The sequence below is a fragment of the Oncorhynchus tshawytscha genome, linkage group LG24 (genome assembly GCF_018296145.1).
Source record: "Oncorhynchus tshawytscha isolate Ot180627B linkage group LG24, Otsh_v2.0, whole genome shotgun sequence".
Taxonomy (NCBI): Eukaryota; Metazoa; Chordata; class Actinopteri; order Salmoniformes; family Salmonidae; genus Oncorhynchus; species Oncorhynchus tshawytscha.
In genome coordinates this window covers 19,603,556-19,629,195 of record NC_056452.1, presented here as the reverse complement: position 1 = coordinate 19,629,195, position 25,640 = coordinate 19,603,556, and the positions used below count along the sequence as shown (strand labels likewise).

At 39.5% G+C, this 25,640-nt stretch overlaps 1 protein-coding gene across 2 annotated transcripts in view; it reads right to left on the bottom strand.

Annotated features, from left to right (window-relative positions):
* grid1b (glutamate receptor, ionotropic, delta 1b) overlaps positions 1-25,640 on the bottom strand; it is a 380,700-nt gene that overhangs the window by 17,640 nt on the left and 337,420 nt on the right. For both annotated transcript variants that reach the window (XM_024386514.2, XM_024386515.2), the window contains exons 9-12: positions 17,733-17,834; positions 17,350-17,547; positions 16,848-17,184; positions 13,644-13,782 (exon numbers count right to left, since the gene is read on the bottom strand). In XM_024386514.2, coding sequence (XP_024242282.1) covers positions 13,644-13,782; positions 16,848-17,184; positions 17,350-17,547; positions 17,733-17,834 — 776 coding nt within the window. The remainder of the gene's footprint in view (positions 1-13,643; positions 13,783-16,847; positions 17,185-17,349; positions 17,548-17,732; positions 17,835-25,640) is intronic.

Genomic DNA, 25,640 nt, shown 5'->3' with positions numbered 1-25,640 from the left:
GTGTCTGCACTGGCTGCCTGTGAGTTTTAGAATGAATTGTTTTTTTGTTTTGTTAATCAATCCATGATTGTGCACCCCAATACATGTCAGATGTTTTTAAGTTATGTACCCAGTAGGTCCCTCAGGTCCTCTGGCACTGGCATTTTAATTATCCTAAAGCCTAGGACCAAGATGCACGGAGAGGCATCCATTAGTTATTATGCCCCCAGCCTCAGGAACAGCCTGCCAGAGAACCTGAGGGGGGCCAAACCCATGGACATATTTAAAAGATAACTTTAAAACACATTTTTTAGCTTTAATTTTCCTTAGGGTGCTTTTCAGTTGTTCAATTTGTTTTTTTATCTTATGTTTGCTGTGTAGTAAATATTTCAGCTTTTATTATTTTATTATTATTTTTCCTGTAAAGAACATTGCATTGCATTCCATGTCTGAAATGTGCTCTATAAATAAAGCTTGATTTGATTTGATTGATAGCTATATCATACCTGATTAAATCCTGTTATGGCTAGACGTTCCGCTATTGGAAGGTTTTGACAACATCCGGTGAAATTGCAGAGCGCAAAATTCAAATTAAATTATTAGAAATATTTAACTTTCATAAAATCACAAGTTCAATACACCAAAATAAAGCTTAACTTCTTGTTAATCCAGCCACCGTGTCAGATTTCCAAAACACTTTACGGCGAAAGCAAACCATGTGATTATCTGAGGACAGCGCCCCATCATACAAACACATGAAAATCATATTTCAACCAAGCAGGTGCGACATGAAAGTCAGAAATAACGATATAATTCATGCCTTACCTTTGAAAATCATGTTCTGTTGGCATTCCAATATGTCCCAGAAACATCACAAATGGTAATTTTGTTTGATAAATTCCTTCTTTATATCCCCAAAATGTCCATTCATTTGGCGCGTTTGATTCAGAAATACACCGTTTCCAACTTGCCCAACATGACTACAAATGATCTAATAAGTTACCTGTAAACTTGGTCCAAACATTTCAAGCAACTTTCCTAATCCAACTTTAGGTATCCTAAAATGTAAATAATCAATCAAATTTAAGACGGAAAATACTGTGTTCAATAGTGGATAAAATCAACGTGGAGCAAGCTATTTTAACAGTTTTAGAAACTTTAGAGTGTTTTCTATCCAAATCTACCAATTATATGCATATCCTAGCTTCTGGGCCTGAATAGCAGTCAGTTTACTTTGGGCACGCTTTTCATCCGGACGTGAAAATACTGCTACCTATCCCAAACAGGTTAAAGCCACATGCTTGGTTTCCATTTTGGTCAGCTTTAATTGAGGTAGATCATAACTGACGGACGCTTCAAGGGATTCAGTGGCAACCATTAGATGTGTTAAATAGAGAGCATTTGTGGTGAGTGGATTCACGATAGGTTTAAATTAAACACTTCTATTTGACTATTTTCATTCAAGCGAATTAAAGCTAATAGCACATGTCAGGTTGTCTATTGAAATATGCTCTTTGACCTTTCCTGTCAGTCTCTGTATATGAGTAGATATTTACTTGAAAATCTGAATCTTCCTAAATACTAAACCCTGTTATGTGTGTTACAGTATTCCAGAACTATAAATATTAAAGTCTCATATAATGAATGACTGTAAAGTATTTAAATGGTTATGCATTATATGGACAGAACATTAGGTCAAACATTAAATTATTTAAGATTACCTCAATGGAAACTTGAAATGCTGTATCTTTTTACCACACTGCCCTGGCCTCAATGGGACTGTAAGAACAGTTTAATTTTCACCAACTCAATTGAGGGACAATGTGGAGGAATAGGGTAAAGTTACTTTAATGCACTTGCCCAATAGCAGATGACAGAAACACACACCCCATAACGCCCATTCAAGAAGTAAGTAACAAAAACTAAAGGTCACCTCCTGATTTTACTCTGTTATCCAGAACCGTGTACTTTGCTTGATTTATTCCAGTGTTCATGTCTGGGTCATTTGAAGCTCAGTGAAAATAAAAAAGATAATCGCTAAATAAAGCAGTGTGATAGTAGCTGTAGCTGTAGCTGTTATGTGTGAATATGGGATAGTGTTATAAAAGCATAATAACCCTGTGGATTAGAGATCAATTCCAATCACTATCACTGATTGCTCTCATTTGGCCAAATCAATACATCCTTTTATGCTATGGTCAATATGTGTGCTTTTTCATAGAATTGGTGGTAGAGAATAATAGCAGCATGATGACTGCTTAGAGGAAGGCAATAGCACCCAGGTTTTGTCAGTGTAGAATACAGAGAGATGTACAGTTCCTTCAGAAAGTATTCATACGCCTTGATATTTTCCACATTTTCTTGTGTTACAGCCTGAAATTGATTAAATATATATATTTTTCTCTGACCCATCTACACACAATACCCCATAATGACAAAAGTGAAAACATGTTTTTTTATAAATGTATAGAAGTTGATTGAAAATGAAATACAGAAATATCTCATTTATATTAATATTCACACCCCTGAGTCAATACTTTGAAGAAACACCTTCGGCAGCAAGAGTCTTTCTGGGTAAGTCTGTCAAAGCTTTCCACACCTGGATTGTGCAACATTTGCCCATTATTATAAAATTCTTCAAGCTCTGTTAAATTGGTTGTTGATCATTGCGAGACAATCATTTTCAGGTCTTGCCATAGGTCTTGCCATAGATTTTCGCATAGATTTAAGTCAAAACTGTAACTCTGCCACTCAGTAACTTTGCCACTCAGAATTCACTGTCTTCTTGTGTTGTATCGGATTTGCCCAAACAACACTTTATATTCCACATTTTTTGCAGTATTACTTTTGTGACTTGTTGCAAACAGGATGCATATTTTGGAATACTTGTTTTTGTACAGGCTTTCTTCTTTTCATTTTGTCAATTAGATCTTCAGTTTTCTCCTATCACAGCCATTAAACTCTGCATCTGTTTTAAAGTCACGATTGGCCTTATGGTGAAAACCCTGAGCGGTGTTCTTCCTCTCCGGCAACTGAGTTAGGAAGGACGCCTGTATCTTTATAGTGAGTTGGTGTACATTTAATGTCAGCTTCTTCTTTTTACCCATCTACCAATTCTTTGCGAGGCACTGGAAAACCTCCCAGGTCCTTGTGGTTGAATCTGTGTTTGAATTTCACTGCTCGACTGAGGGACCTTACTTGTGTGGGGTATGGAGATTAGGTACTGTAGTGATTTAAAAAATCATGTTAGACACAATTATTGAACACAGAGTTAGTCCATGCAACTTATTATGTGACTTAAGCACATTCCTATTCCTGAAATAATTTAACCCTCTAGAGTCTAAGCCCTGTCTAAGCCGGGGGAGGGGGGTTCTAAGCTAACATATGAAATTGTTTTAAGATGGCCATACCAAGGATAATTTAGCTATTTGATTTTTGAATTTTAAGACCCCTTAACATATCTCAAAAATATATTTTAAAAGTATTTGATGCAACATTGAATTTGGCATTAATGCTATTAGCCAAAAGAAACACATTGAATAACATATTTACTACATGAAACAACAAAATTAAAAGGAAGTTTGTTCTGAAGTGTCTGTTCTATATCTGAGAGATATAAGAAAGATCAGGAGGCTGTTTAAAATTGTTTTTACATGTATTTATCTCCTTATTTTAGGCACTAAACTATCTCCATATATACTTCCATAATTTTCTAAAACTGGGAACTTCAGACGAGTCTTGAGAGGCTTGTGGGCGTCCTAGAGCAAAACAGAGAACACCATCCTGTTCGTGGAAGTCTCCGCTTTCAAACTCTTCGGACACTACAGATGTTTTCGTCATGAGAAGACCGATTTTCAGGATGTCTCATGGCCTGACAAACACTGCTCTAGCTCTGACACCTTTCACTGCAGATACGGAAGGGTGATATTATTTATTAATTTGTAAAAAATTATTCCACTTTGACATTTTAGAGTATTGTGTGTAGGCCAGTGACAAAAAGAAATCTTAATTTAATCCATTTTAAATTCAGGCTGCAACAAAATGCAACAAAACACAACAAAATGTGGAAAAAGTCAAGGGGTCTGAATACTTTCTGAAGGTACTGTATGTTGCTCATGGCTTTTTGAAGAGGCCTTCAACTAGGGTTTCCCATTTTGGAGAATATTCAGAAGTGGAAACTTTCCGTGGGAATTAACGGGAATATATGGGAATTAACGGAAATATATGCAAATTAATATTAATACCATTTAAATGTTTTTGCATTGGATATATTTACCATAACATATGGAGACAGAAACATAAACCTTTTACCAAATGGTTAAATCCATCCAATAGCAATTTTAAAAAACTATTTAGTTACAAATTGAACTTTAATTAAGTGAGTTGACTCTTCACATTTCACTGAATTCCAAAATAAAGGGAATATTGAATGATCCCCAATGATCCATTGCATCTCCGGATGGCCACCAATTTTTCAACTCTTGTATTGGTCAGCCTGTTGCGTGCTTTTGGTATGTGTGTTCCCAAACAAGGACCAGTTGTGCTCTGAGGCAGCTGATGTTTGTCACACCCTGATCTGTTTCACCTGTCCTTGTTATTGTCTCCACCCCCTCCAGGTGTCGCTTGTTTTCCCCAGTGTATTTATCCCTGTGTTTCCTGTCTCTCTGTGCTAGTTTGGAATCAGGTGAATTAACACACCTCATTTAGCAGGCTCAAGCAAGCTAAAACCCACATGGTGTCAAAAACTAACTAGCAGAACATGTTAACAAGTTAGAAATGATTTAAACACACTTTGCCGTAGGGTTTGAACATTTACTAGTTAACAAAAAAATAATGTATGCCATTAAAATATATTCAGTATTGTAATCAAAACTTACCAGAAAGCATGTAGTCCTTGGCTCAGACAGTGTAGTAGTGTGGGATCAATATCTTCTCATTAGTGTCTAAGATCTTGACAATCAGCTGTACATGTGATGGAAGAGTGCACTGCACATGTGATGGAAGAGCACACTGTGCATGCAGAGGGTTGCAATTCCATTGAATTGGGGATAGTTTAACCAAAAACAGGCCACAAGACCTAGAATTGCCTTGTGTGTATCCCACAAAAAAGGGTTCACTGTTATAAGATAACTTTTCTGATAAATTTAAGCTACATTTCCTACGTTTCTGGGGCTTAACTTCCCATGGAAAACTTTGGGTAAAATTCTGGAAATTTACCGGAAAGTTTCCATCCCTTTGCAACCCTACCTCCAACATTCATGAATATACAGTATTGTTCATGGGTGTACTTTGGATATCTTCTGTATGTGTTTACTAGAATAAATAAAGTAATTTATTTTGCAACACAAGAATGCATTGAAGATGAACTGATGGAAATGTCATCTTGGATTAGATTTTCTGGAATATAGTTAAAAGAAGCAGCTAGGGAAATTGGCATGTCACCATAGTGTTCAAACAGTCAGTGATCTCTGATGTGACACGCTTGATGACATACTCTATTCACTAGCAGATACTAAAGAAAACATTTGATGTACAATCAAAAGGCCCTCCATCTTCCAACCTCAGATTTCAGAAATAAAAACATTCCAGACTGTAACCTTGCCGTAATATTAAATCATTTCATATTAAGAACATGACTGACGTCATACTTCTGTGTGATTGCCAATGAGCGACTCTAGATGAGGCGCTTTCTCAACATATATATATTTATTTTTTCTCCCAGATTTTGATAATCTTACCTCAAAAGGACATTATCAACATAAATATTTAATTTATTCATTGTTATGAACATGATAAGGGGAATAATAGGCACTTTGTCTAAGAAAATATTGCTTATTTCTAAAAAAGTAGCCATTTTCATCCGCTATAGAAATGCTAAGGATATGGGATTTGCAAGTGCCAACATCCCTCTCGAAAAAGTTGACAATCCCAAAATGTACACATTCATTAATGCCAGTGAAATGACCAAATCTTCCTCTAGTGGCATCATGGGTCGAATGTCATTAGTATTTTTTTCATAATTAACTTTTTTTTTGCTGACAATCCGGTGTTTCTATGTGAAACATTTTTTTATATTTCAGTCTTCTGTGATGTATAATGTTTAGTATTGGGATGCAAACTCAAGATTGAATACATTTCAACTCTATATCTGACATGGTAAAGGTGTTTTTTTTAAGCCCATAACCATTTTTGAGGTGTATACTTTTATTTCAAAGTAGATTTATTTCAAAGTAGATTTGTTTAAGTCTATCAATAAAAACTCTGTGTGACCCTGATTTAGACCACCGCAGTAAATGGTTAACACACTGGGGCACAGTCTAGTCAAAAAAACTGAAAGCATTTCCATAATAACGGGCGAATCCACTGACACACAAGACCATTATGTTCTTCATATTTTGTAGGAGAGGTGGGTGAAGACGTTAAAGTTGTTCTGGCTGACACAATATTTAAAGGCAGTGAGCTATTCAATAGTGTCAGAATGTCATTCAGAGTACATGCACTTTTACTTGCATTTTGTGGAGGTCGAGAAGCGTATCTCTCCAAATACTAACAGAATTGGAAAAGTTGTTGGGTTGTTAGACTAGCCATTTATGTTCTGTAAATAGTCTACATTTCCCCCTATATATTTTCTGAGATAAAAATGTCTAACATACCCATATGTTAAGAACGGGCTATGAATACTTTGTGAAATATTTTGGTTGATTGATGTTGTCTTGTTATGTAAGGAGACTTTTTCATTAAATCCTCCACAACCTTCTCGGTACTGTAGAAGCATTCTGCTGAGATAGTGTCATGTGTTGTTGTTATTTCAGTTGGCTGTCTATTCTGTCTTTCCATATATAATCTAATGCTAAATTTCAGGTTTTGAAGAATATATTGTCTGCAAGGAGCATCCAAACGGGGTATTGGCGCACTCTTTTTCAACCGATATTCAGATTTTTTATTTTGTATATTTTCTGGTTGGATTCAGTCCCTCCCCTTTAACTGTCCTAATTGCACCATTTTTATCAACTCTGATGATCAGGGATTGAGTTTGTTGGAGAGGATCAGTTTGAGTAAAGTGAGGTGTAGAATCACTGATCTACAAATTGTATTCCTTGCCAAATAATAGGCTTTGTGCAATTAAGATTTGTATGCTACGCCTCCCCTGGTTTAGGCGATCCCCGATCACCAAACACTCACGCATAACCAAATCCAGTGGATAATGCTAGAAATACCGGTCAACCCAAAAAAACAACAACAACCCAAACACATGTCATAGTAATAGTAAATTAATACATATACAGGAATTATTTGTTTTTTGCCAAATATCACACCATGGAGGAAATAAAAGCCCCCTTCTCCCTCTCCCCATGTTTCAAATTATTAACACATGCATTCAAAATCTGAATAAGAAATACACTGTGGGCTGCCAAACAAATTACCCAGTGGATATTGTGAGTGTCTTTCTGGGCGCTGCCCAGTCTGTGAATACAATAATTAGGTTTAAACAAGGTTGGTTAGATTTACATAATCGCCTGATCAAGGATAGAGATGGAACAGAGAGAAAAAAAATGTCACAAAATCAGGATGAAAAGATAATTATGACTTTGAGGCCTCGCCAGGTTTTGTTTTTTGGATGTCAAAAATGTTTTCGTTTAATCTTTTGCCTCCACCACTTGACACCTTCTCAAAAATATTCTGCCCATTTCACAGAACTTGCAAGCACGTATTTCCCGCATTTCAATAAATGGTAAACAAAATGTAAATTAATTGATAGGTATATTACTCAAAGTTTGGACTAACAATGAAACCCTCTCAAATGATGTAGGTCACAAAATTCACACACTGTCAATGTAATCGCATGTGGTATGCATGAGTGCTCACTTGTGTGTGTGTTTGAGCATAAGTGGGGGCTCCTCATGATATCACTGGCTAATGCACATCACCATTAACACCTGGCACTGGCTGTAAATGGTGTGATGGGAGACCCTTCAGAAAGAGGTTCATTGTGACCTCTGGGTTCAGGGGGAGTATGGGATGGAAAACACGTGTCTAATGTACTTTCCACTACCTATCCACTACCTACCATTTCCATTAGCTAACGTAACCACTATGCTGATGTAAAGAATGTCAAACTGCTTGCTTAGCGAGTGCCACGTCCTCCTGATTCGGCTCACACCGTGGCTCAAACCCAGGACCTTTGCATCGCTAGCACACATGACCGCCCTCCTGAAGCATCTTACCAGTCGGTGCCAAGCGAAAAGCTATCTACTCGCTGATGCAACTCTGAGGAGTATGTTTCAGACATTCCCATGCGCTCCAATGACATAAATGTAAAGAGACATTTGAAAGAACCCAGTGTCTGATTCAGCCATGGTTTCCACTAACAGGAGTGGGATGAATCATCCAGAATGGCTATAAATAAAGAACCTCTCCAAGCAGTGGCAGAATCAACAGAATGGCTAGAGCTCTGTCTCTATAACCTAATGTACCGAGAATACAAATCTAAACAAGAAGGACACTGCGTCACAGTAGTGAAAAGCACACTCCAGTCCGTACTCCTAACGTGGCAGAAATCTGCCAGGAAGGTCTGCTTCAGATATGTTTGATTATGACAATTGGTACTCAGGTGGAATATATAAATATGTACATGGAATAAAAATATAACTTGTAAAGTGTTGGTCCCATATTTCATGAGCTGAAATCACCATTTGCCGAAACAATCTTTCCACCTGACAGGTTTGGCAAATCAAGAAACTGATTAAACAGCATGATTGTTACACAGGTGCACCTTGTGCTGGGCAATGAAAGACCACTCTAAAATGTGCAGTTGTCACACAACACAATGCCACAGATGTCTCAAGTTTTGAGGGAGCATGCAATACACATGTTGACTGCAGGAAAGTTCACCAAAGCTTTGCCAGAGAATTGAATGTTCATTTCCCTACCATAAGCCGCCTCTCCAACATAGTTTTAGAGAATTTGGCAGTACGTCCAACCGGCCTCACAACCGCAGACCACGTGTATTGTGTAGTGTGGGCGAGCGGTGTGCTGATGTCAGCGTTGTAAACAGAGTGTCCCATGGTGGCGGTGGGGTTATGGTATGTTCAGGCATCAGCTACAGACAACAAACAGAATTGCATTTTATCGATGGCAATTTACCGTAACAAGATCCTGAGGCCCATTGTCATGCCATTCATTTGCCTCATCACCTCATGTTTCAGCATGACAATGCACAGCCCCATATTGCAAGGATCTGTACACAATTTTTGGAAGCTGAAAATGTCCCAGATCTTCCATGGCCTGCATACTCACCTGACATGTCACCCACTGAGCTGTTTGGGATGCGCTGTATGACAGCATGTTCCAGTTTCAGACAATATCCAGCAACTTCGCACAGCAATTGAAGTGGAGTGGGACAACATTCTGAAGACCGGAATCAACAGCCTGATCAACTCTATATAAAGGAGATGTGTTGCGCTGCATGAGGCAAATGGTGGTCAAACTAGATATGGACTGTTTTTCTGATCCACACCCCTATTTAAAAAAAAAAGATATCTTGGACCAATAGATGCATATCTGTATTCCCAGTCTTGTGAAATACATAGATAAGGGCCTAATTTATTTATTTAAATTGATTTCCTTATATGAATTGTAACTCAGTAAAAAAAATCTATTGTTGCATGTTGCATTTATTTTTTTGTTCAGTATATATATTTTTCAAGCTGACGTGACAAACATAATACTATAATACTAGTAGATTATATGGTACATGTAGCATAATAAAAACCTGCTGTGAGGAAAAGCAGGGGAATTGGAGGAGCAATGATATGAAAAGCTTGAGCTTGACACCTTGATAAACTAATTTCCTGATGATGGCAAACCAATCATCGTACTGGGCGACTTCAACCTCCTGATGCCGGACTTCATTTCAGTTCTTTGACGTCACCCTTTCCCAGTCCCCTCCCACTCACAAGGCAGGCAATGTGCTTGATCTCATCTTTACTAGAAGATGTTTGCTTGGTAATGTCACTGCAACCCCCCTACATGTCTCTGATCACTACTTTGTTGCTTTTCTCTCCCTCTCTCCTCCAAACGTAACCACTCAGCCACTACTCAGATACGCTATCACAATCTTCACTCTCTATCTTTCCCACTACCCCTCCTCTTCTATCCTATCATCTCTCCCTTCTGCTAAATCCTTCTCCCTCCTGTCTCCTCACTCTGCCTCCTCGACCCTAATCTCCTTCCTTTTCGCAACACAGCCTGTCCCCTTTCCTCCCAGCTGGCTTGACCCTCCCCTCCCGCTCCATGGCTGAGTGACTCACTGCGTGCTAGAGTCCTCCATCGGGTCTGATACCAACAGTTCCCCATGGGTGACCCACAAAAAAAATCAGCTTGCAGGTGGAATGAAAACGTTCTTTGAACAATTATATTAAGGGCTGGAAACATTTGAAATCAGGCTCACAATCACAATATTTTTACAAAACCCAGGAGCTTGTGGTGTTGTGAATTCCATTATGTGAGCAGGGAAGCAGACATATAGGCTACCAGCCACGCACGCAGTGAGAGAGTGTGGAGCAGGGAACTGTCAACATTATTTGTGTGGTGCTGAAACATTTTAATTTGTCCATGTGCAGAGCTTATGTTCTGTCCCTCCATGTGAGAATACATAGCCAGGTTGACTTTCCCTGGCTAGCCAGGCTATACTCAGCCTTGTCTCAGGATGGTAAGTTGGTGGTTGAAGATATCCCTCTAGTGGTGTGGGGGCTGTGCTTTGGCAAAGTGGGTGGGGTTATATCCTTCCTGTTTGGCCCTGTCCGGGGGTGTCCTCGGATGGGGCCACAGTGTCTCCTGACCCCTCCTGTCTCAGCCTCCAGTATTTATGCTGCAGTAGTTTATGTGTCGGGGGGCTAGGGTCAGTTTGTTATATCTGGAGTACTTCTCCTGTCCTATTCGGTGTCCTGTGTGAATCTAAGTGTGCGTTCTCTAATTCTCTCCTTCTCTCTTTCTTTCTCTCTCTCTCGGAGGACCTGAGCCCTATGACCATGCCCCAGGACTACCTGACATGATGACTCCTTGCTGTCCCCAGTCCACCTGGCCGTGCTGCTGCTCCAGTTTCAACTGACCTGAGCCCTAGGACCATGCCCCAGGACTACCTGACATGATGACTCCTTGCTGTCCCCAGTCCATCTGACCGTGCTGCTGCTCCAGTTTCAACTGTTCTGCCTTATTATTATACGACCATGCTGGTCAATTACGAAAATTTGAACATCTTGGCCATGTTCTGTTATAATCTCCACCCAGCACAGCCAGAAGACGACTGGCCACCCCACATAGCCTGGTTCCTCTCTAGGTTTCTTCCTAGGTTTTGGCCTTTCTAGGGAGTTTTTCCTAGCCACCGTGCTTCTACACCTGCATTGCTTGCTGTTTGGGGTTTTAGGCTGGGTTTCTGTACAGCACATTGAGATATCAGCTGATGTACGAAGGGCTATATAAATAAATTTGATTTGATTTGATTAGCCGAGCTCACGCAAAAATGGCTAACGTAACCATAGAAATAAAAAGAAATGTTAAGATGGGGGAATACAAAATTGTGGATACAGGTCCCGCGTGAGTGAAATCCCTGGTTTGTAAGGATTTTGCAATTATTGTGGACGAGGACAAAAACACGGTAGATGGATAGACTACACAGCCTTCAAAAAGTGCAAGCAGGTTCTGTTAATTATCAGTTAATAATTATTACATTAATGTAGGCTTTCGCAATTTTTTTTTACTTTATGAAGGACATATAAAGTTATAATCAGTACAGCTGGTAAAAGTTTGAGTAGGGTCTATTAGCCAACTAAATATATTTATTTTTGCAGCCTACATTCAATTCTAGGAATTGTTCATTTAAGTTTCAATGAAACAATTTTATTACTGTCACGCCCTGACCTTAGAGAGCTGTTTTATTTCTCTATTTGGTTAGGTCAGGGTGTGATGTGGGGTGGGCATTCTATGTTTTGTATTTCTGTGTGTTTGGCCGAGTGTGGTTCCCAATCAGAGGCAGCTGTCTATCGTTGTCTCTGATTGGGAATCATACTTAGGCAGCCTGTTTTGGCACCTTAGTTGTGGGTAGTTGTCTTTGTTAGTGGCCTGTATAGCCCTAGTAAGCTTCACGGACGTCGTCGGTTCTTGTTTTGTTGGCGACATTTAAAGAAATAAAGAGAAAAGGTACGCTCACCACGCTTCACCTTGGTCAGATCATTTTCAAGACAGCGATCGTGACAATTATTTTAAGGGTCTCGTTTTGTTATCTCAGCTATAGGTTTTCATTAGGTAAGAAGGTTAATAAGAAAGCCATTTTTTCCAAAGCGATTTGAGTTGTCAATGTGCTGCATCACATTATGAAAAATATATATATATTGTTCTTAATTCATGTCATGGTTTCTGTTTATCCAAATGTTCAAAGAATATCTTAAATAACACATTGTTCTTACAACCCCCCCCACACACGCCCCCACACACACAAATAACCTTCCACTTGTCTTTTCCCACTAGCACTGACTTTGCTGACAACTTATTTATTGAGGAAAAAGGTACGTACTACGACTGCGATATGTGGTTGTCTCACCTAACTATCTTATTAGGCTGGATGACCTTCCTGCAATCCCCTCCCTCCTCCAACCTTGAAACACACCATTTGCACAACATCAGCATAATCAAATACAATCAGACGTCAAAGCCACAGCGCCTGAGCAAATACGCATCGTGCCGGGATAAGCGGTGGATAACATTTGCAGATCCGAAGGCCAACAGAGAGGGGATGATAATCTTTAAAGATCCAACATCATGCCTCCATGTGTGAGGTCCATGTACATATACATGTGTCTGTGTGTGTCTGTGAGCAGGGATGCAGGCATATGATTATTCAAAATGGATTCTACTGGACGATGCCATGATGTATGTCTGGCATTTCAAACAGTCGGCACATACCAGCGTAGCGAAATATCACCTTCAGAAGGAAGACACCATATTAGATAATACGAACGCTGCAATCAAGCATTAGAGATGTCAATTCATTTTCAGTTAAAATGTTGTGGATGACACTGTGGAGATTTGTGGAATATGCTCTGGAGCCCATGTTCCGATAGGATGAATGGCAAAAGTACTGCATGGTCGAGCTGTGATATTAAAATAATGATCCTGTACATCCTGAATGTCATATTTCATATAAATCTATTAAAAACTTTAGAGGATCTTTTGCATTATTCAATATATCACCATAGTTGTGTATCAGTCCATTGTGAGGCTTCAAGAAGATCTGATGTACACACATGGTTTGAAGCCATTCCATTTGCCCTGTTAAAGCCATTATTATGAGCCGTCCTCCCCTGAGCAGCCTACACACTGCAGTGCATACTACCTTGACCACTCACAAAACTTGATCCCTGTATAAACCACAGACTGACAAGACTTGTGGTGAACACCTCATTCATATTCTACTGCAGACAATAAAAAACAGTGAACTTCTGGATGGTCTTTCTTGGTCTCCCCTTGTGATGACAGATCATTAGACAGTCCAACAGCGGGGTAAGCCAAGGGTCGTCATTCATGACTTGTTCACCCGGGTTAACAATACCTTGACACCATTATTGAGGAAGGGATAAAACAGAGTCAGAGGGGCAGGAGCAACCTACCGTACGGTGGTGTCCATGCGGGAGACGGTGAGGTAGGCTGCCAGGTTGGCCGTGTAGGAGGAACATACAATGAGGGTGAAGAGCCACCAGCTGCCCATGACGATCCTCAGGGCCACAGAGCTCACCACGCTATCCCCTCCTATAGAGGGGGAGAAAGGACATGTCACTATCCAGGCTGGGTAGAAAGCAACTACAGTTATCAAGGGGTTGAGGATGAACAAGTAGTTGGTAAAGTGGGTGGATGTACAGTACCAGTCAAAAGTTTAGACACCCCTACTCATTCAAGGGTTTTCTTTATTTTTTACTATTTTCTACATTGTAGAATAATAGTGAAGACAACATAACTATGAAATAACACATATGGAATCATGTAGTAACCAGAAAAGTGTTCAACAAATCTAAATAGATTTTAGATTTTAGATTCTAGATTCTTCAAAGTAGCCACCTTTTGCCTTGATGACAGCTTTGTACACTTTTGGCATTCTCTCAACCAGCGTCACCTGGAATGCTTTCCAACCATCTTGAAGGAGTTCCCACATATGCTGAGCACTTGTTGGCTGCTTTTCCTTCACTCTGTGGTCCAACTCATCCCAAACCATCTCAATTGGGTTGAGGTCGGGTGATTGTGGAGGCCAGGTCATCTGATGCAGCACTCCATCAATATCCTTCTTGGTCAAATAGCCCTTACACAGCCTGGAGGTGTGTTGGGTCATTGTCCTGTTGAAAAACAAATGATAGTCCCACTAAGCGTAAACCAGATGGCGTATTGCTGCAGAATGCTGTGGTAGCCATGATGGTTAAGTGTGCATTGAATTCTAAATAATTATAAATAAGTAACTGACAATGTCACCAGCAAAGCACCCCCACATCATCACACCTCCTCCCCCATGCTTCACGGTGGGAACCACACATGCAGAGATCATCCGGCAGCAGGGTAGCCAAGTGGTTAGAGTGTTGGACTAGTAACCGGAAGGTTGCAAGTTCAAAACCCGACCTGACAAGGTACAAAACTGTCGTTCTGCCCCTGAACAGGCAGTTAACCCACTGTTCCTAGGCCGTCATTGAAAATAAGAATTTGTTCTTAACTGACTTGCCTAGTTAAATAAAGGTCAAATTAAAAATTAAAAAAAAAAAATCTGGTCACCTACTCTGCGTCTCACAAAGACATGGTGGTTGGAACCAAAAGGTTGGATTTAACAGACCAAAAGACAGATTTCCACCGGTCTAATGTCAATTACTCGTGTTTCTTGGCCCAAGCAAGTCTCTTCTTATTATTGGTGTCCTTCAGTAGTGGTTTCTTTGCAGCAATTCGACCTTGAAGGCCTAATTCACGCAGTCTCGTCTGAACAGTTTATATAGAGATGTGTTTGGGCTGCAATTTCTGAGGCTGGTAATTCTAATGAAGTTATCCTCTGCAGCAGAGGTAATTCTGGGTCTTCCTTTACTGTGGTGGTCCTCATGAGAGCCAGTTTCATCATACCGCTTTTTGGTTTTTGCGACTGCACTTGAAGAAACGTTCAAAGTTCTTGAAATTTTCCAGATTGACTCACCTTTATGTCGTTCTGCCCCTGAACAGGCAGTTAACCCACTGTTCCTAGGCCATCATTGAAAATAAGAATTTGTTCTTAATATTTTTAGCTGACTTGCCTAGTTAAATAAAGGTAAAATTAAAAAATTAAAGTAATGATGGACTGTCGTTTCGCTTGGCTTATTTGAGATGTTCTTGTCATAATAAGTACTTTTTCTTTTACCAAATAGGGCTATCCTATATATACCACAATTTATTGGCTCAAGCGCATTAAGAAGGAATCTAATTCCACAAATTAACTTTTAACAGGGCACCCCTGTCAGTTGCAATGCTTCCAGGTGACTACCTCATGAATCTGGTTGAGAGAATGCCAAGAGTGTTCAAAGCTGTCATCAAGGAAAAGGTTGGCTACTTTGAAAAATCTCAAATATAAAATACACTTGTTAGGTTACTACATGATTCCATATGTGTTATTTCATAGTGTTGATTTCTTCACTATTATTCTACAATGTAGAAAATAGTCAAAATAAAGAAAAACCCTTGACTGAGTAGGTGTGTCCAAACTTGTGACTGACACTGTATATCAGAGGAGACTGGTGGGAGGAACTATAGGAGGACACATTTTCAGTTGAGGCTGGTTATCGGAAGACAGGCTCATTGTAATGTATTGAATGGAATAAATGGAACGGTATCAAGACATCAAACATATGGAAACCACATGATCGACTCCATTCAATTTCTTACTTTCCAGATAATAGAATGAGCCCATTCTCCTATAGCCCCTCCCACCAGCCCCCACTGATGTATATAGAAGATGCTGTGACAGAAATGGTTATATAAGGATCACTGAAGGGCTGAAGTCTGTTCACCGTCCCATAACACAATTGGTTGACAATATGCTGTACTAAAAAAATCTATCCAGATTAGAGTGATTCACTTCAAAGGTTCCATAACTTTCAATGAAAAATGTGTTATGACGGACCACTGTTTTCCCATACAGATAAAGAAGTGTCCACTTGAAATAGTGGGCAGTTGCAAAGAACTAACAGGACAGAGGCTCCCCATGTTTAATCCTTGGCTGTTAGGCTTAAAATGGTTCAACAGGCTCTCTGGCAGGAGGTAATTATAGATGCAGCTGAGGTTCAACAGGACTTGCTGACACACTCATTTATTTCCCTTTGCCAGTCTTGGATCCCAACCAACATATCATTTTCTTCATTCAAAGGCACCTTTACTGTGCTCTTGTGAGCTTAACAAGCTTGTAATGCAATCACTATGTTATATGGACTGTATACAGCACACGTGTCCATGAGACATGTACGAGACAGCAACATAGGTGCAGAAACAGCTGTGTGGCCTTTTCCACTTCACATGCAACTTTATGGATGGTATTGTAACGCATAGGATCACTTTCATTACCTAAATCGGCTTACTGTTCATCTGACCATTAGAAAGTATCAACATCTTATCATAAATAGTTTGTAAATAATCACCGGATATTTGAATGAATCATACATTTTTACAATGTAATCGACAAACACATTTCAGCACATGAAAATGGTATGTTTCCCATAAAATATTTGAAACATACAAATGATACATTTGTTTTTTACTGTAAAATGGCCTGGGTTGCTTTAGATAAAATCTAAATGAGTATATAGGAGAGTCCTCTGTACCTTGCTGTACAAAGGCTCCATAGACTATCCAGATAGCACTGTGCAGGGAGTTGGACGCCTGGTTGGCGGGCTGCTGGTGTGGCACTGGAGGATTCTGGGTCCTCAGTGACTGCATCCTGCTCAGCAGGAAAATGAGAACTCCAACCACGGGGATGGCTGCAGCGATACACCCCCACACGGCCAGGTCAAACGGAGCGAACAGCGAGAAGATGTTGATCTTCTCCTCCGGTTTCTTCAGCAGGATCCCCACTGAGTAGTCCATGTAGCGCTTACTGAAGTCCACCACGCTTTCCCGCTCCGGAGTGATAGTAATAGCAGACATGGCCAGGTCAGCCCTCTGTGGAGACAGACAGAGAATAAGTATAGCTAACGTCCCCTGGTCAGTCAGGGATGAGCGGGGACTGAATTCAAGTGGAAACCGTAATGGTCTCAAATGGCATTCTCTTCCGAGGGGGTAACACAGCAGGTTGGTAGGTTTCACGGGTATTACAGAAAAGCTCACCTTGTTTATGAGCTCGCCGATCATTCCATTCCAGGAGCCGTTGGGCAGCTGCGAGCCGTACTTGCTGTCCGCCACCTGGTAGATCTCGTACTTGAAGCCCAGGATCTTGGCCAAGGCGTCGAGCACATCGATGGAGAATCCTTTGTACCGCTTAGGCTGACCAAGGATGTTTTCAGCAACCATGACAAATGGATCCTCCTACAAAATCAAACACAACATCAGATAGGAATGCTCGCAACATGAATTCAGGTGCAGTCAATGGTTATGTTTTAAGCAGCTGTGTTCGACACATTGTTTTCAAGCTGAACAACATGGATACTATTTCCAATTCACAGCACATGGATGGTAACACAGTCTCACAGTGTCAACAAGATGTTCCTTACCAGTAGTGTTACTACTTTGACCGTCACTCCTTGCATGCCGTTCTCAATGCGACTCTCTTTCAGGCTTCCATTTAGACCATGGACTGAGTCCCATGTAGCCAGCTAAAAGAGATTAAAAAGAGAGAGAGAGAGAGACACTTTCATTAAAAAAAGTTTAACCATGTTTTTAGCAAAAAATAGACCAATCTTTCAGGCTTCCAATCAGACAGAATGAACCCCCAAAATCTCCACCAGACACCTTTCGATATTCCAAACAAAGAAAAGCTGATACTTAAGGCTTCCTAAAGCTTCTTAAACTCTAGAGTAATTCATTTAGGAACATGAAAAAGGCGTTGAAGATCACTCATTCCACCCATTTACATGTTTAGTGAAGGTGATAGATGGAATGGAACATGACAGTCATCTAGGTAAGAGCTGACTGAGGCAGTGCCGTGCTAATGCACAGAGGAATAGTTCAAAGCAAAAGAAAAAAAATAATTAAACATATTTCCCTCTTGATCTCCTCAAACGCTATAGTGTGTGTGTGTGTGTGTGTGTGTGTGTGTGTGTGTGTGTGTGTGTGTGTGTGTGTGTGTGTGTGTGTGTGTGTGTGTGTCTCATGCAACCATGTTTGATACTGGTGAGAAATCTGAAATCTGCTTTGCTCATGTAACATGCTGATTCATTGATTACTTGATATGACATGTGTTTTCTGACTGCATTGCCAGTAGACTAGTCCTCTGGCTGAAATTAAATGCAAGCAGGGAGGGTTGGGCTCACTGGTCAAGCTGTTCTGGCAGTTGAAACTATACAGAACACCACTATATGTGTGTCATGGATACCAGATACTCTTATCTGGGATTACATACAGTATAAAGAAGTCCATTCACAGGCTGTGTGTGTGTGTGTGTGTGTGTGTGTGTGTGTGTGTGTGTGTGTGTGTGTGTGTGTGTGTGTGTGTGTGTGTGTGTGTGTGTGTGTGTGTGTGTGTGTGTGTGTGTGTGTGTGTGTGTGTGTGTGTGTGTGTGTGTGTGTGTGTGTGTGAGTGTGTGTGAGTGTGTGTGTGTGTGTGTGTGACCCATCATCACCCCAGCAATAACGGTTGATTAAACTCATATCATTTTATGAACAATTTCACACACTTATTCAAAAAACAGATTAATTTACTCCGGGTAACAATGTGAAGTTAATAACCAACATAATCTTCAGCCTAATGTCATAATTATGCTATTTAACGTACCATGTAGGATAATTGTTATTTTACAGCACTCCCATGCAAAGAGGCATGCAGTATACAAACATAAACAAGCATAGGGAGATATACAAATGCACAAACACTCAGATATTAACCCTACAGATGTACAATCTGTTGCAGGAGAACTTTCCTGCAATGCAGGAAATGTAAACGTGTAATGTATATGAAGTTTAAAAAGGCTTCTGAAGTTTGTCATTTCCAATTTGACATTTCAGACTTGATTTTCCCTTACGAAAATTGTATTCATGTAATATAATCCACATAATAATTCAAATGTCCTGTTGTTGCTTGATTATGTTCCTGCTGTAGGAAACTGGCTCAAATTAAGATCCTACATCTGTACACATCCCATCACCCTAGAGATGTTTACTGAACTATGTTACAGCACAATATCAATTACCATCAATATCAACAGCCAGTGAAAACATCACTGTGTGTATCATCATCATGGTAACCATCTTACATGCAAAGGGTACCGTGATTTCTTTCTATACTTACAGTATGTAATCCTTTTCAGCAGGATGAATGTGGATGAGCTAGCCTCACAGGCCCATAAAGAAAGGCTAACTGGAAAAACATGGCTTCCCCATGAGCAGCCTGAGGCCAGAGGGAATACCATTTTTCTGAAGCAGCCGTCTTCTTGATGATCTCTAAATCGTTAGGGATTTCTTCATTATGTACATTAGGGCATATAGCACTACGGAATTATTAAGGCCACATTTTTATGTTTTAGCTCTCCTCTCGGAGGTGGACAATACTAATGAAACTGGTTGTGACTATGATTATTATTATTTTATTTATTTCATTAATTGAATCAATTAACCCTCTAAGCCAGAGGCACAGGGAAAATGATACATTTTAAATTAAATCAGCTGCCCTTTAAAGTGTATCACAATTTCAGTGATTCACTTTAAATTATATTATTGGCGTCAAGCCAAATTTATTCTGTCATGCATGCCCTGCAGTCACATTGCAAGCTGCAACTTATTCATCGAAAGGAAGTGAGTTTTCTTGAAGGAAAAAGACATGGTTCTCAGTAGACTGAAACAGCTAAAAATGGCTATGGAAAGCAGGGTCCTGAACCATAGAGAAATCAGTGGCTCTGTAGCCTATTGCTTTAAACCCATGACAGTCTCACTTCATAAAGTCAATATTTATTCCAACCCCAGTGACAAGGTCAGGCCTTAACAACAAAGAAGGCCTCATAATAATGGTGGTAAGGAAACGGCATCAATCATCAAATGATGGATCACTTGTCAATGGAGTTTTATATGTGGCTTTTATTGTGACCCACCATGTTGAACTTTATAATCTTTATCGACCCGGGTACATGTCAATCTGCACATGAATGGCTGCTTCTGGTTTTTCCCTCCGAAGGGAACTCTACTGTGGCCCTGTGATGTTGTGTCAGACTAGGGTTCTAACAGCTGTTTGAAAAGAAATCATGATGAACTCTGTGCACATAGAATCTCAGAAATGTGCAAAGGACAGAATATCATTTCATGTTTTAAGAGGAAAGTCACTTGTGCTTGGTTTTCGCGTGGCAATCGTCATAATTAACCCCTAGCATTGTACTGCACACCACTGACATTCAGTTGGGCCATGATAGTGCTATTTCCTGTTCTACTGGAAGACCAAAATCCTTCTTTATGGGAGCGTTCTTTTTCTTTTTTTAAGGAGTGACATTTTATTGGATAAAACTGAGGTTGAGGGGCACGATAGAGGAGAGAGTGTGCTGAAATAGCAATGGTCCGGATTCAAACCCATGCTCCAGCTGTGATCCGGAAGCAACGGCTTAGACCGCTAGACCACCCCTAGGCCACAGGGAAGGCTCTTTCTGAGCAGCAGTCAGGCCAGACAAATCTGTGTCTGTACAGCATCCTGTCCTCAAGGTGGATGGATCAATGGTGGGTCAACGCGTCGTCAGTCGTGCGCTTCCATGCATCCCTCTTCCCTTTGTAAAAATGTCAGGCCTCTCAGTCAACTGTGGCGTTGCTTTGAGTGGGTGGGGGAGCTAAATGCCACCGCTTGACACCTGCTGTGTCCATCCCCAATACATGTCCTTTCACAGAGATGATCTAAAAACTGCTCGAGGCTGAGAGGGTACTGGTGTGACTATCTGTCAGGACAGCTGTATTGCATGTCAATGTATCACACTCATGCCTGCTGGCAAATGTTTCACGGGCGATCAAAATGACATTGATGTTTTGATGGATTACGGCGATGACAGAGAAGGTAGTTGCCTGGATTAATGTACATGATTCGATAATGATTTAATAACATGCTAGGGGGAATTAGGAATATATTTGTCATTCTTGAAGAAATAAAATCACTAAATGTTTTAGTAATGGTTAATGGAAATAGACAGGCTTTGTCAGTGTTGGTTATATCATGTTTGTTTACAAGAGGCTAACCTATAGTGAATGATTAAATGCCTCCCTTAGCCACATGGCAGCGCTGCTTAAGTTAGCATCAGGTACAATGTAGCTCAATCCTTCTCTAACAATGCAGCAGGAAATCAGTCAGCGGGCCTTCATTTCCAGCTATAAAACGCATGGAGCTTAAAAAAAACGCATGGAGCATCCTCGGAAAGCCCCCAGTAAAAAAATACAAATATTCTGTTGACGCATGGTTGGTGAATCCTCTCCTGTGTATGTCATTATTAGACTGTCTGCCTCTGATGTTTGAATCTCCACAGAAAGTATTTTCTCTAGAGACAGTTCAAAGAAAACCATCTCTAACTAAGTAATTAGTGTATGGCAAGGATTTAAATGATTAGAACGCCTGGTGGTTCTTTGTTCGTTTAAATGCAGGCGGGGGAGGAAAAATAACAATACTGCTACCATCAATAGACGTGGCCTAAATGCGTTGTTTATTTCTTCCTCATTAGCGCAAATGCAAATGATTGCAAATTTAAATTTGAATTGATCAGGGACGTTGAATATCACATGTATTATGGTGAATTTAAACGAATTATTGGGTGTTCATTTAATTCTAAAGTACCACAAGCCAATCCTGGTCACAATGTTCAGACCTAGCTCAACTCATCAAGAAAAAACACACAATATCATTAGAGACTAATAGCGAAAAGCAAAATCTACAGTATCCCATGTCATTATTTTCGTATACTTATTACTTTGGGTTTCTGAATAGCAAATTGTTATTGCGAGGGATTGAAATTATCATGAAAGCCCTGCTTTTTCATCTCTTTTGTAATGGATTCATTTCAGAAGGACTTCTATTCAGCCGAATCCCTTTATGTTCCAAATGACTGTCTGTGTAATTCAGCTCCGCTCCAGCTCCGCTCCAGCTCCTCTCCAGCTCTGCTTGCTTGTTAGTGGGCAGAGCCGCCACTGTAACAAGCCTAACAGGCACAAGAGAGCCAGGAGGATCCCTGTCTACCTTATCAAAGCCGTGCTACAAGCCGATAAGCCCCCTTCGTCTTTCAAATGGCCCACTGCTGGATCTCTATCTCTGTATTTCTCAATTGATAGACCAACAAAACACCTCTGTACAGAGACCGTCTGACACACTGGTGTCTCCCATGTCCCAGCCACCCTCTCCTTTAACCCCCATCACAAACTTTATCACTGTGTCAAACCAAAGGAGATTACACCTCTCTGTCCTGGTCGAGATCTAATCACCAGGCCTAAAACCACTGGTGGGATCCATTCTTGATCTGTGGCTGAGTGAGCCATGTTGTGCTGTACTATCTCTCCCAGTCGGGAGTCCCCGCATTGCAGACATGAGGCAACACTGGCCTGTCTGCTCGTCACAGCTCTACTACACCACACTGCGTGGTACTTGCTATCCATCTTCGTCTCTACAAAGCCAGTCATTGCGTGATGTGAATGCTACTTGCAGGACTTAAAGCCACAATCACTTTGGCTGCACTCGGTACTAGTCTCACACTGTGAGGAACAGTTCACTGGTTACACCAGTGACGTCATAGCTTAATTTTTCAATGGATAAATATCGACTGATAAATAGAATTGAAGAGCTATCCAACTTTTGCGTAGCACGGCTTGGTTTGTTCATAACGGCGGTGCCAATCCTTGTATTGAATCGTCGTTATTGTTCTGAATATATGGCTCAGTTTTTCAAGGGGATAAAAAAGGGATAAGCATTATTGCGCGTTACTTAGGTAAATGAGAACGCATCGTTAGCGAGTGTCGTAACTTTTACAGATACAAGATAAATGATTCTAATTATCAGTCAGCTCATTAACCCCTCTTAGTCTTCTGTCCTAATGGCCTTGTCGCAATCCCGAAAGGTCAATGGCAGTAAGGAGAGGATGTTGTAGGGACGTTCTACTATTTAACCAGTTTTTGCCAAGCTTGGGCCAAGTACTGGGGATTACTAAGCATAGATAAGCAGATGCTGTGGGTGTAAACATGTACTGTTGTGAACAATGTGCATTGTGACGCATCATCCTTTCTAATGTTTCTAATGCTCTGAAAATGCATGTGTATATTGATGTGTATATTGATGTGTATACTGTATATTGATGTGTATATTGATGTGTATAGTGTATATTGATGTGTATATTGATGTGTATAGTGTATATTGATGTGTATAGTGTGTATTGATGTGTATAGTGTATATTGATGTGTATATTGATGTGTATAGTGTATATTGATGTGTATAGTGTATATTGATGTGTATATTGATGTGTATAGTGTATATTGATGTGTATAGTGTATAGTGTGTATTGATGTATAGTGTATAGTGTATATTGATGAGTATAGTGTATATTAGTGTATATTGATGTGTATAGTGTATATTGATGAGTATAGTGTATAGTGTATATTGATGTGTATAGTGTATATTGATGTGTATAGTGTATATTGATGTGTATACTGTATATTGATGTGTATAGTGTATATTGATGTGTATATTGATGTGTATAGTGTATATTGATGTGTATAGTGTGTATTGAGTGTATAGTGTATTGATGTGTATAGTGTATATTGTGTGTATATTGATGTGTATAGTGTATATTGATGTGTATAGTGTGTATATTGTATAGTGTATATTGATGTGTATAGTGTATATTGATGTGTATAGTGTATATTGATGTGTATATGTATGTGTATAGTGTATATTGATGTGTATAGTGTATATTGATGTGTATAGTGTATATTGATGTGTATAGTGTATATTGATGTGTATATGTATGTGTATAGTGTATATTGATGTGTATAGTGTATATTGATGTGTATAGTGTATATTGCTGTGTATATTGATATGTTGTGTATATTCATGTGTATATTGATTTGTATATTGATGTGTATATGTATGTCTATAGTGTATATTGATGTGTCTAGTGTATATTGATTTGTACAGTGTATATTAATGTGTATTGTTTATATTGATGTGCATATTGATGTGTATAGTGTATATTGATGTGGATATGGATGTGTATATTGATGTGTATAGTGAATATTGATGTGTATAGTGTATATTGATGTTGATATTGCTGTGTATACTGATGTGTATATCAATGTGTATAGTGTATATTGATGTGTATATCAATGTGTATAGTGTATATTGATGTGTATGTTGATATGTGGTGTATATTAATGTGTATATTGATATGTATATTGATGTGTATATGTATGTGCATAGTGTATATTGATGTATATAGTGTATATTGATGTGTACAGCGTATATTGATGTATATTGTTTATATTGATGTGCATATTGATGTGTAAAGTCTATATTGATGTGTATATTGATGTGTATAGTGTATATTGATGTGTATATTGATATATAGTTTATATTGGTGTATATTGATGTGTATAGTGTATATTGATGTGGATATTGCTGTGTATACTGGTGTGTATATTGATGTGTATAGTGCATATTGATGTGTATAGTGTATATTGATGTGTATAGTGTATATTGATGTGTATAGTGTATATTGATGTGTATAGTGTATATTGATGTGTATATTGATATATAGTTTATATTGGTGTATATTGATGTGTATAGTGTATATTGATGTGGATATTGCTGTGTATACTGGTGTGTATATTGATGTGTATAGTGCATATTGATGTGTTTAGATGTGTATACAGGGTCATCTGTGAAATGGTTAACTAAAACAATTGATGATTAACACATACATAGGCTTTCACTTCCATGTCTTTGACCTCTTTCCTTCCCCCACCCAACTGTGGCGAGCTTGAACTGTAATGCTTTACTTAATTCTGGGGATTACTAAGAATATACAGTATCTACAGTGCATTCGGAAACTATTCAGACCTCTTGACTTTATCCACATTTTGTTACATTTCAGCCTTATTCTAAAATGGAAGCAATATATTTTTTTCCCATCAATCTACACACAATACCCCATAACGACAAAGCAGAAACAGGTCTTTAGAAATGTTTGCAAATGTATACAGAAAAAAACAGCGATACCTTAATTAAATAAGTATACAGATCTTTTGCTATGACACTCGAAATTGAGCTCAGGTGCATCCTGTTTCCATTTATCATCCTTGAGATGTTTCTACAACTGGATTGGAGTCCACCTGTGGTAAATTCAATTGATTAGACATGATTTGGAAAGGCACACACCAGCCTATATAAGGCCCCACAGTTGACATGGCAGAGCAAAAACCAAGCCATGAGGTCGAAGGAAATGTCCGCAGAGCTCCAAGACAGGA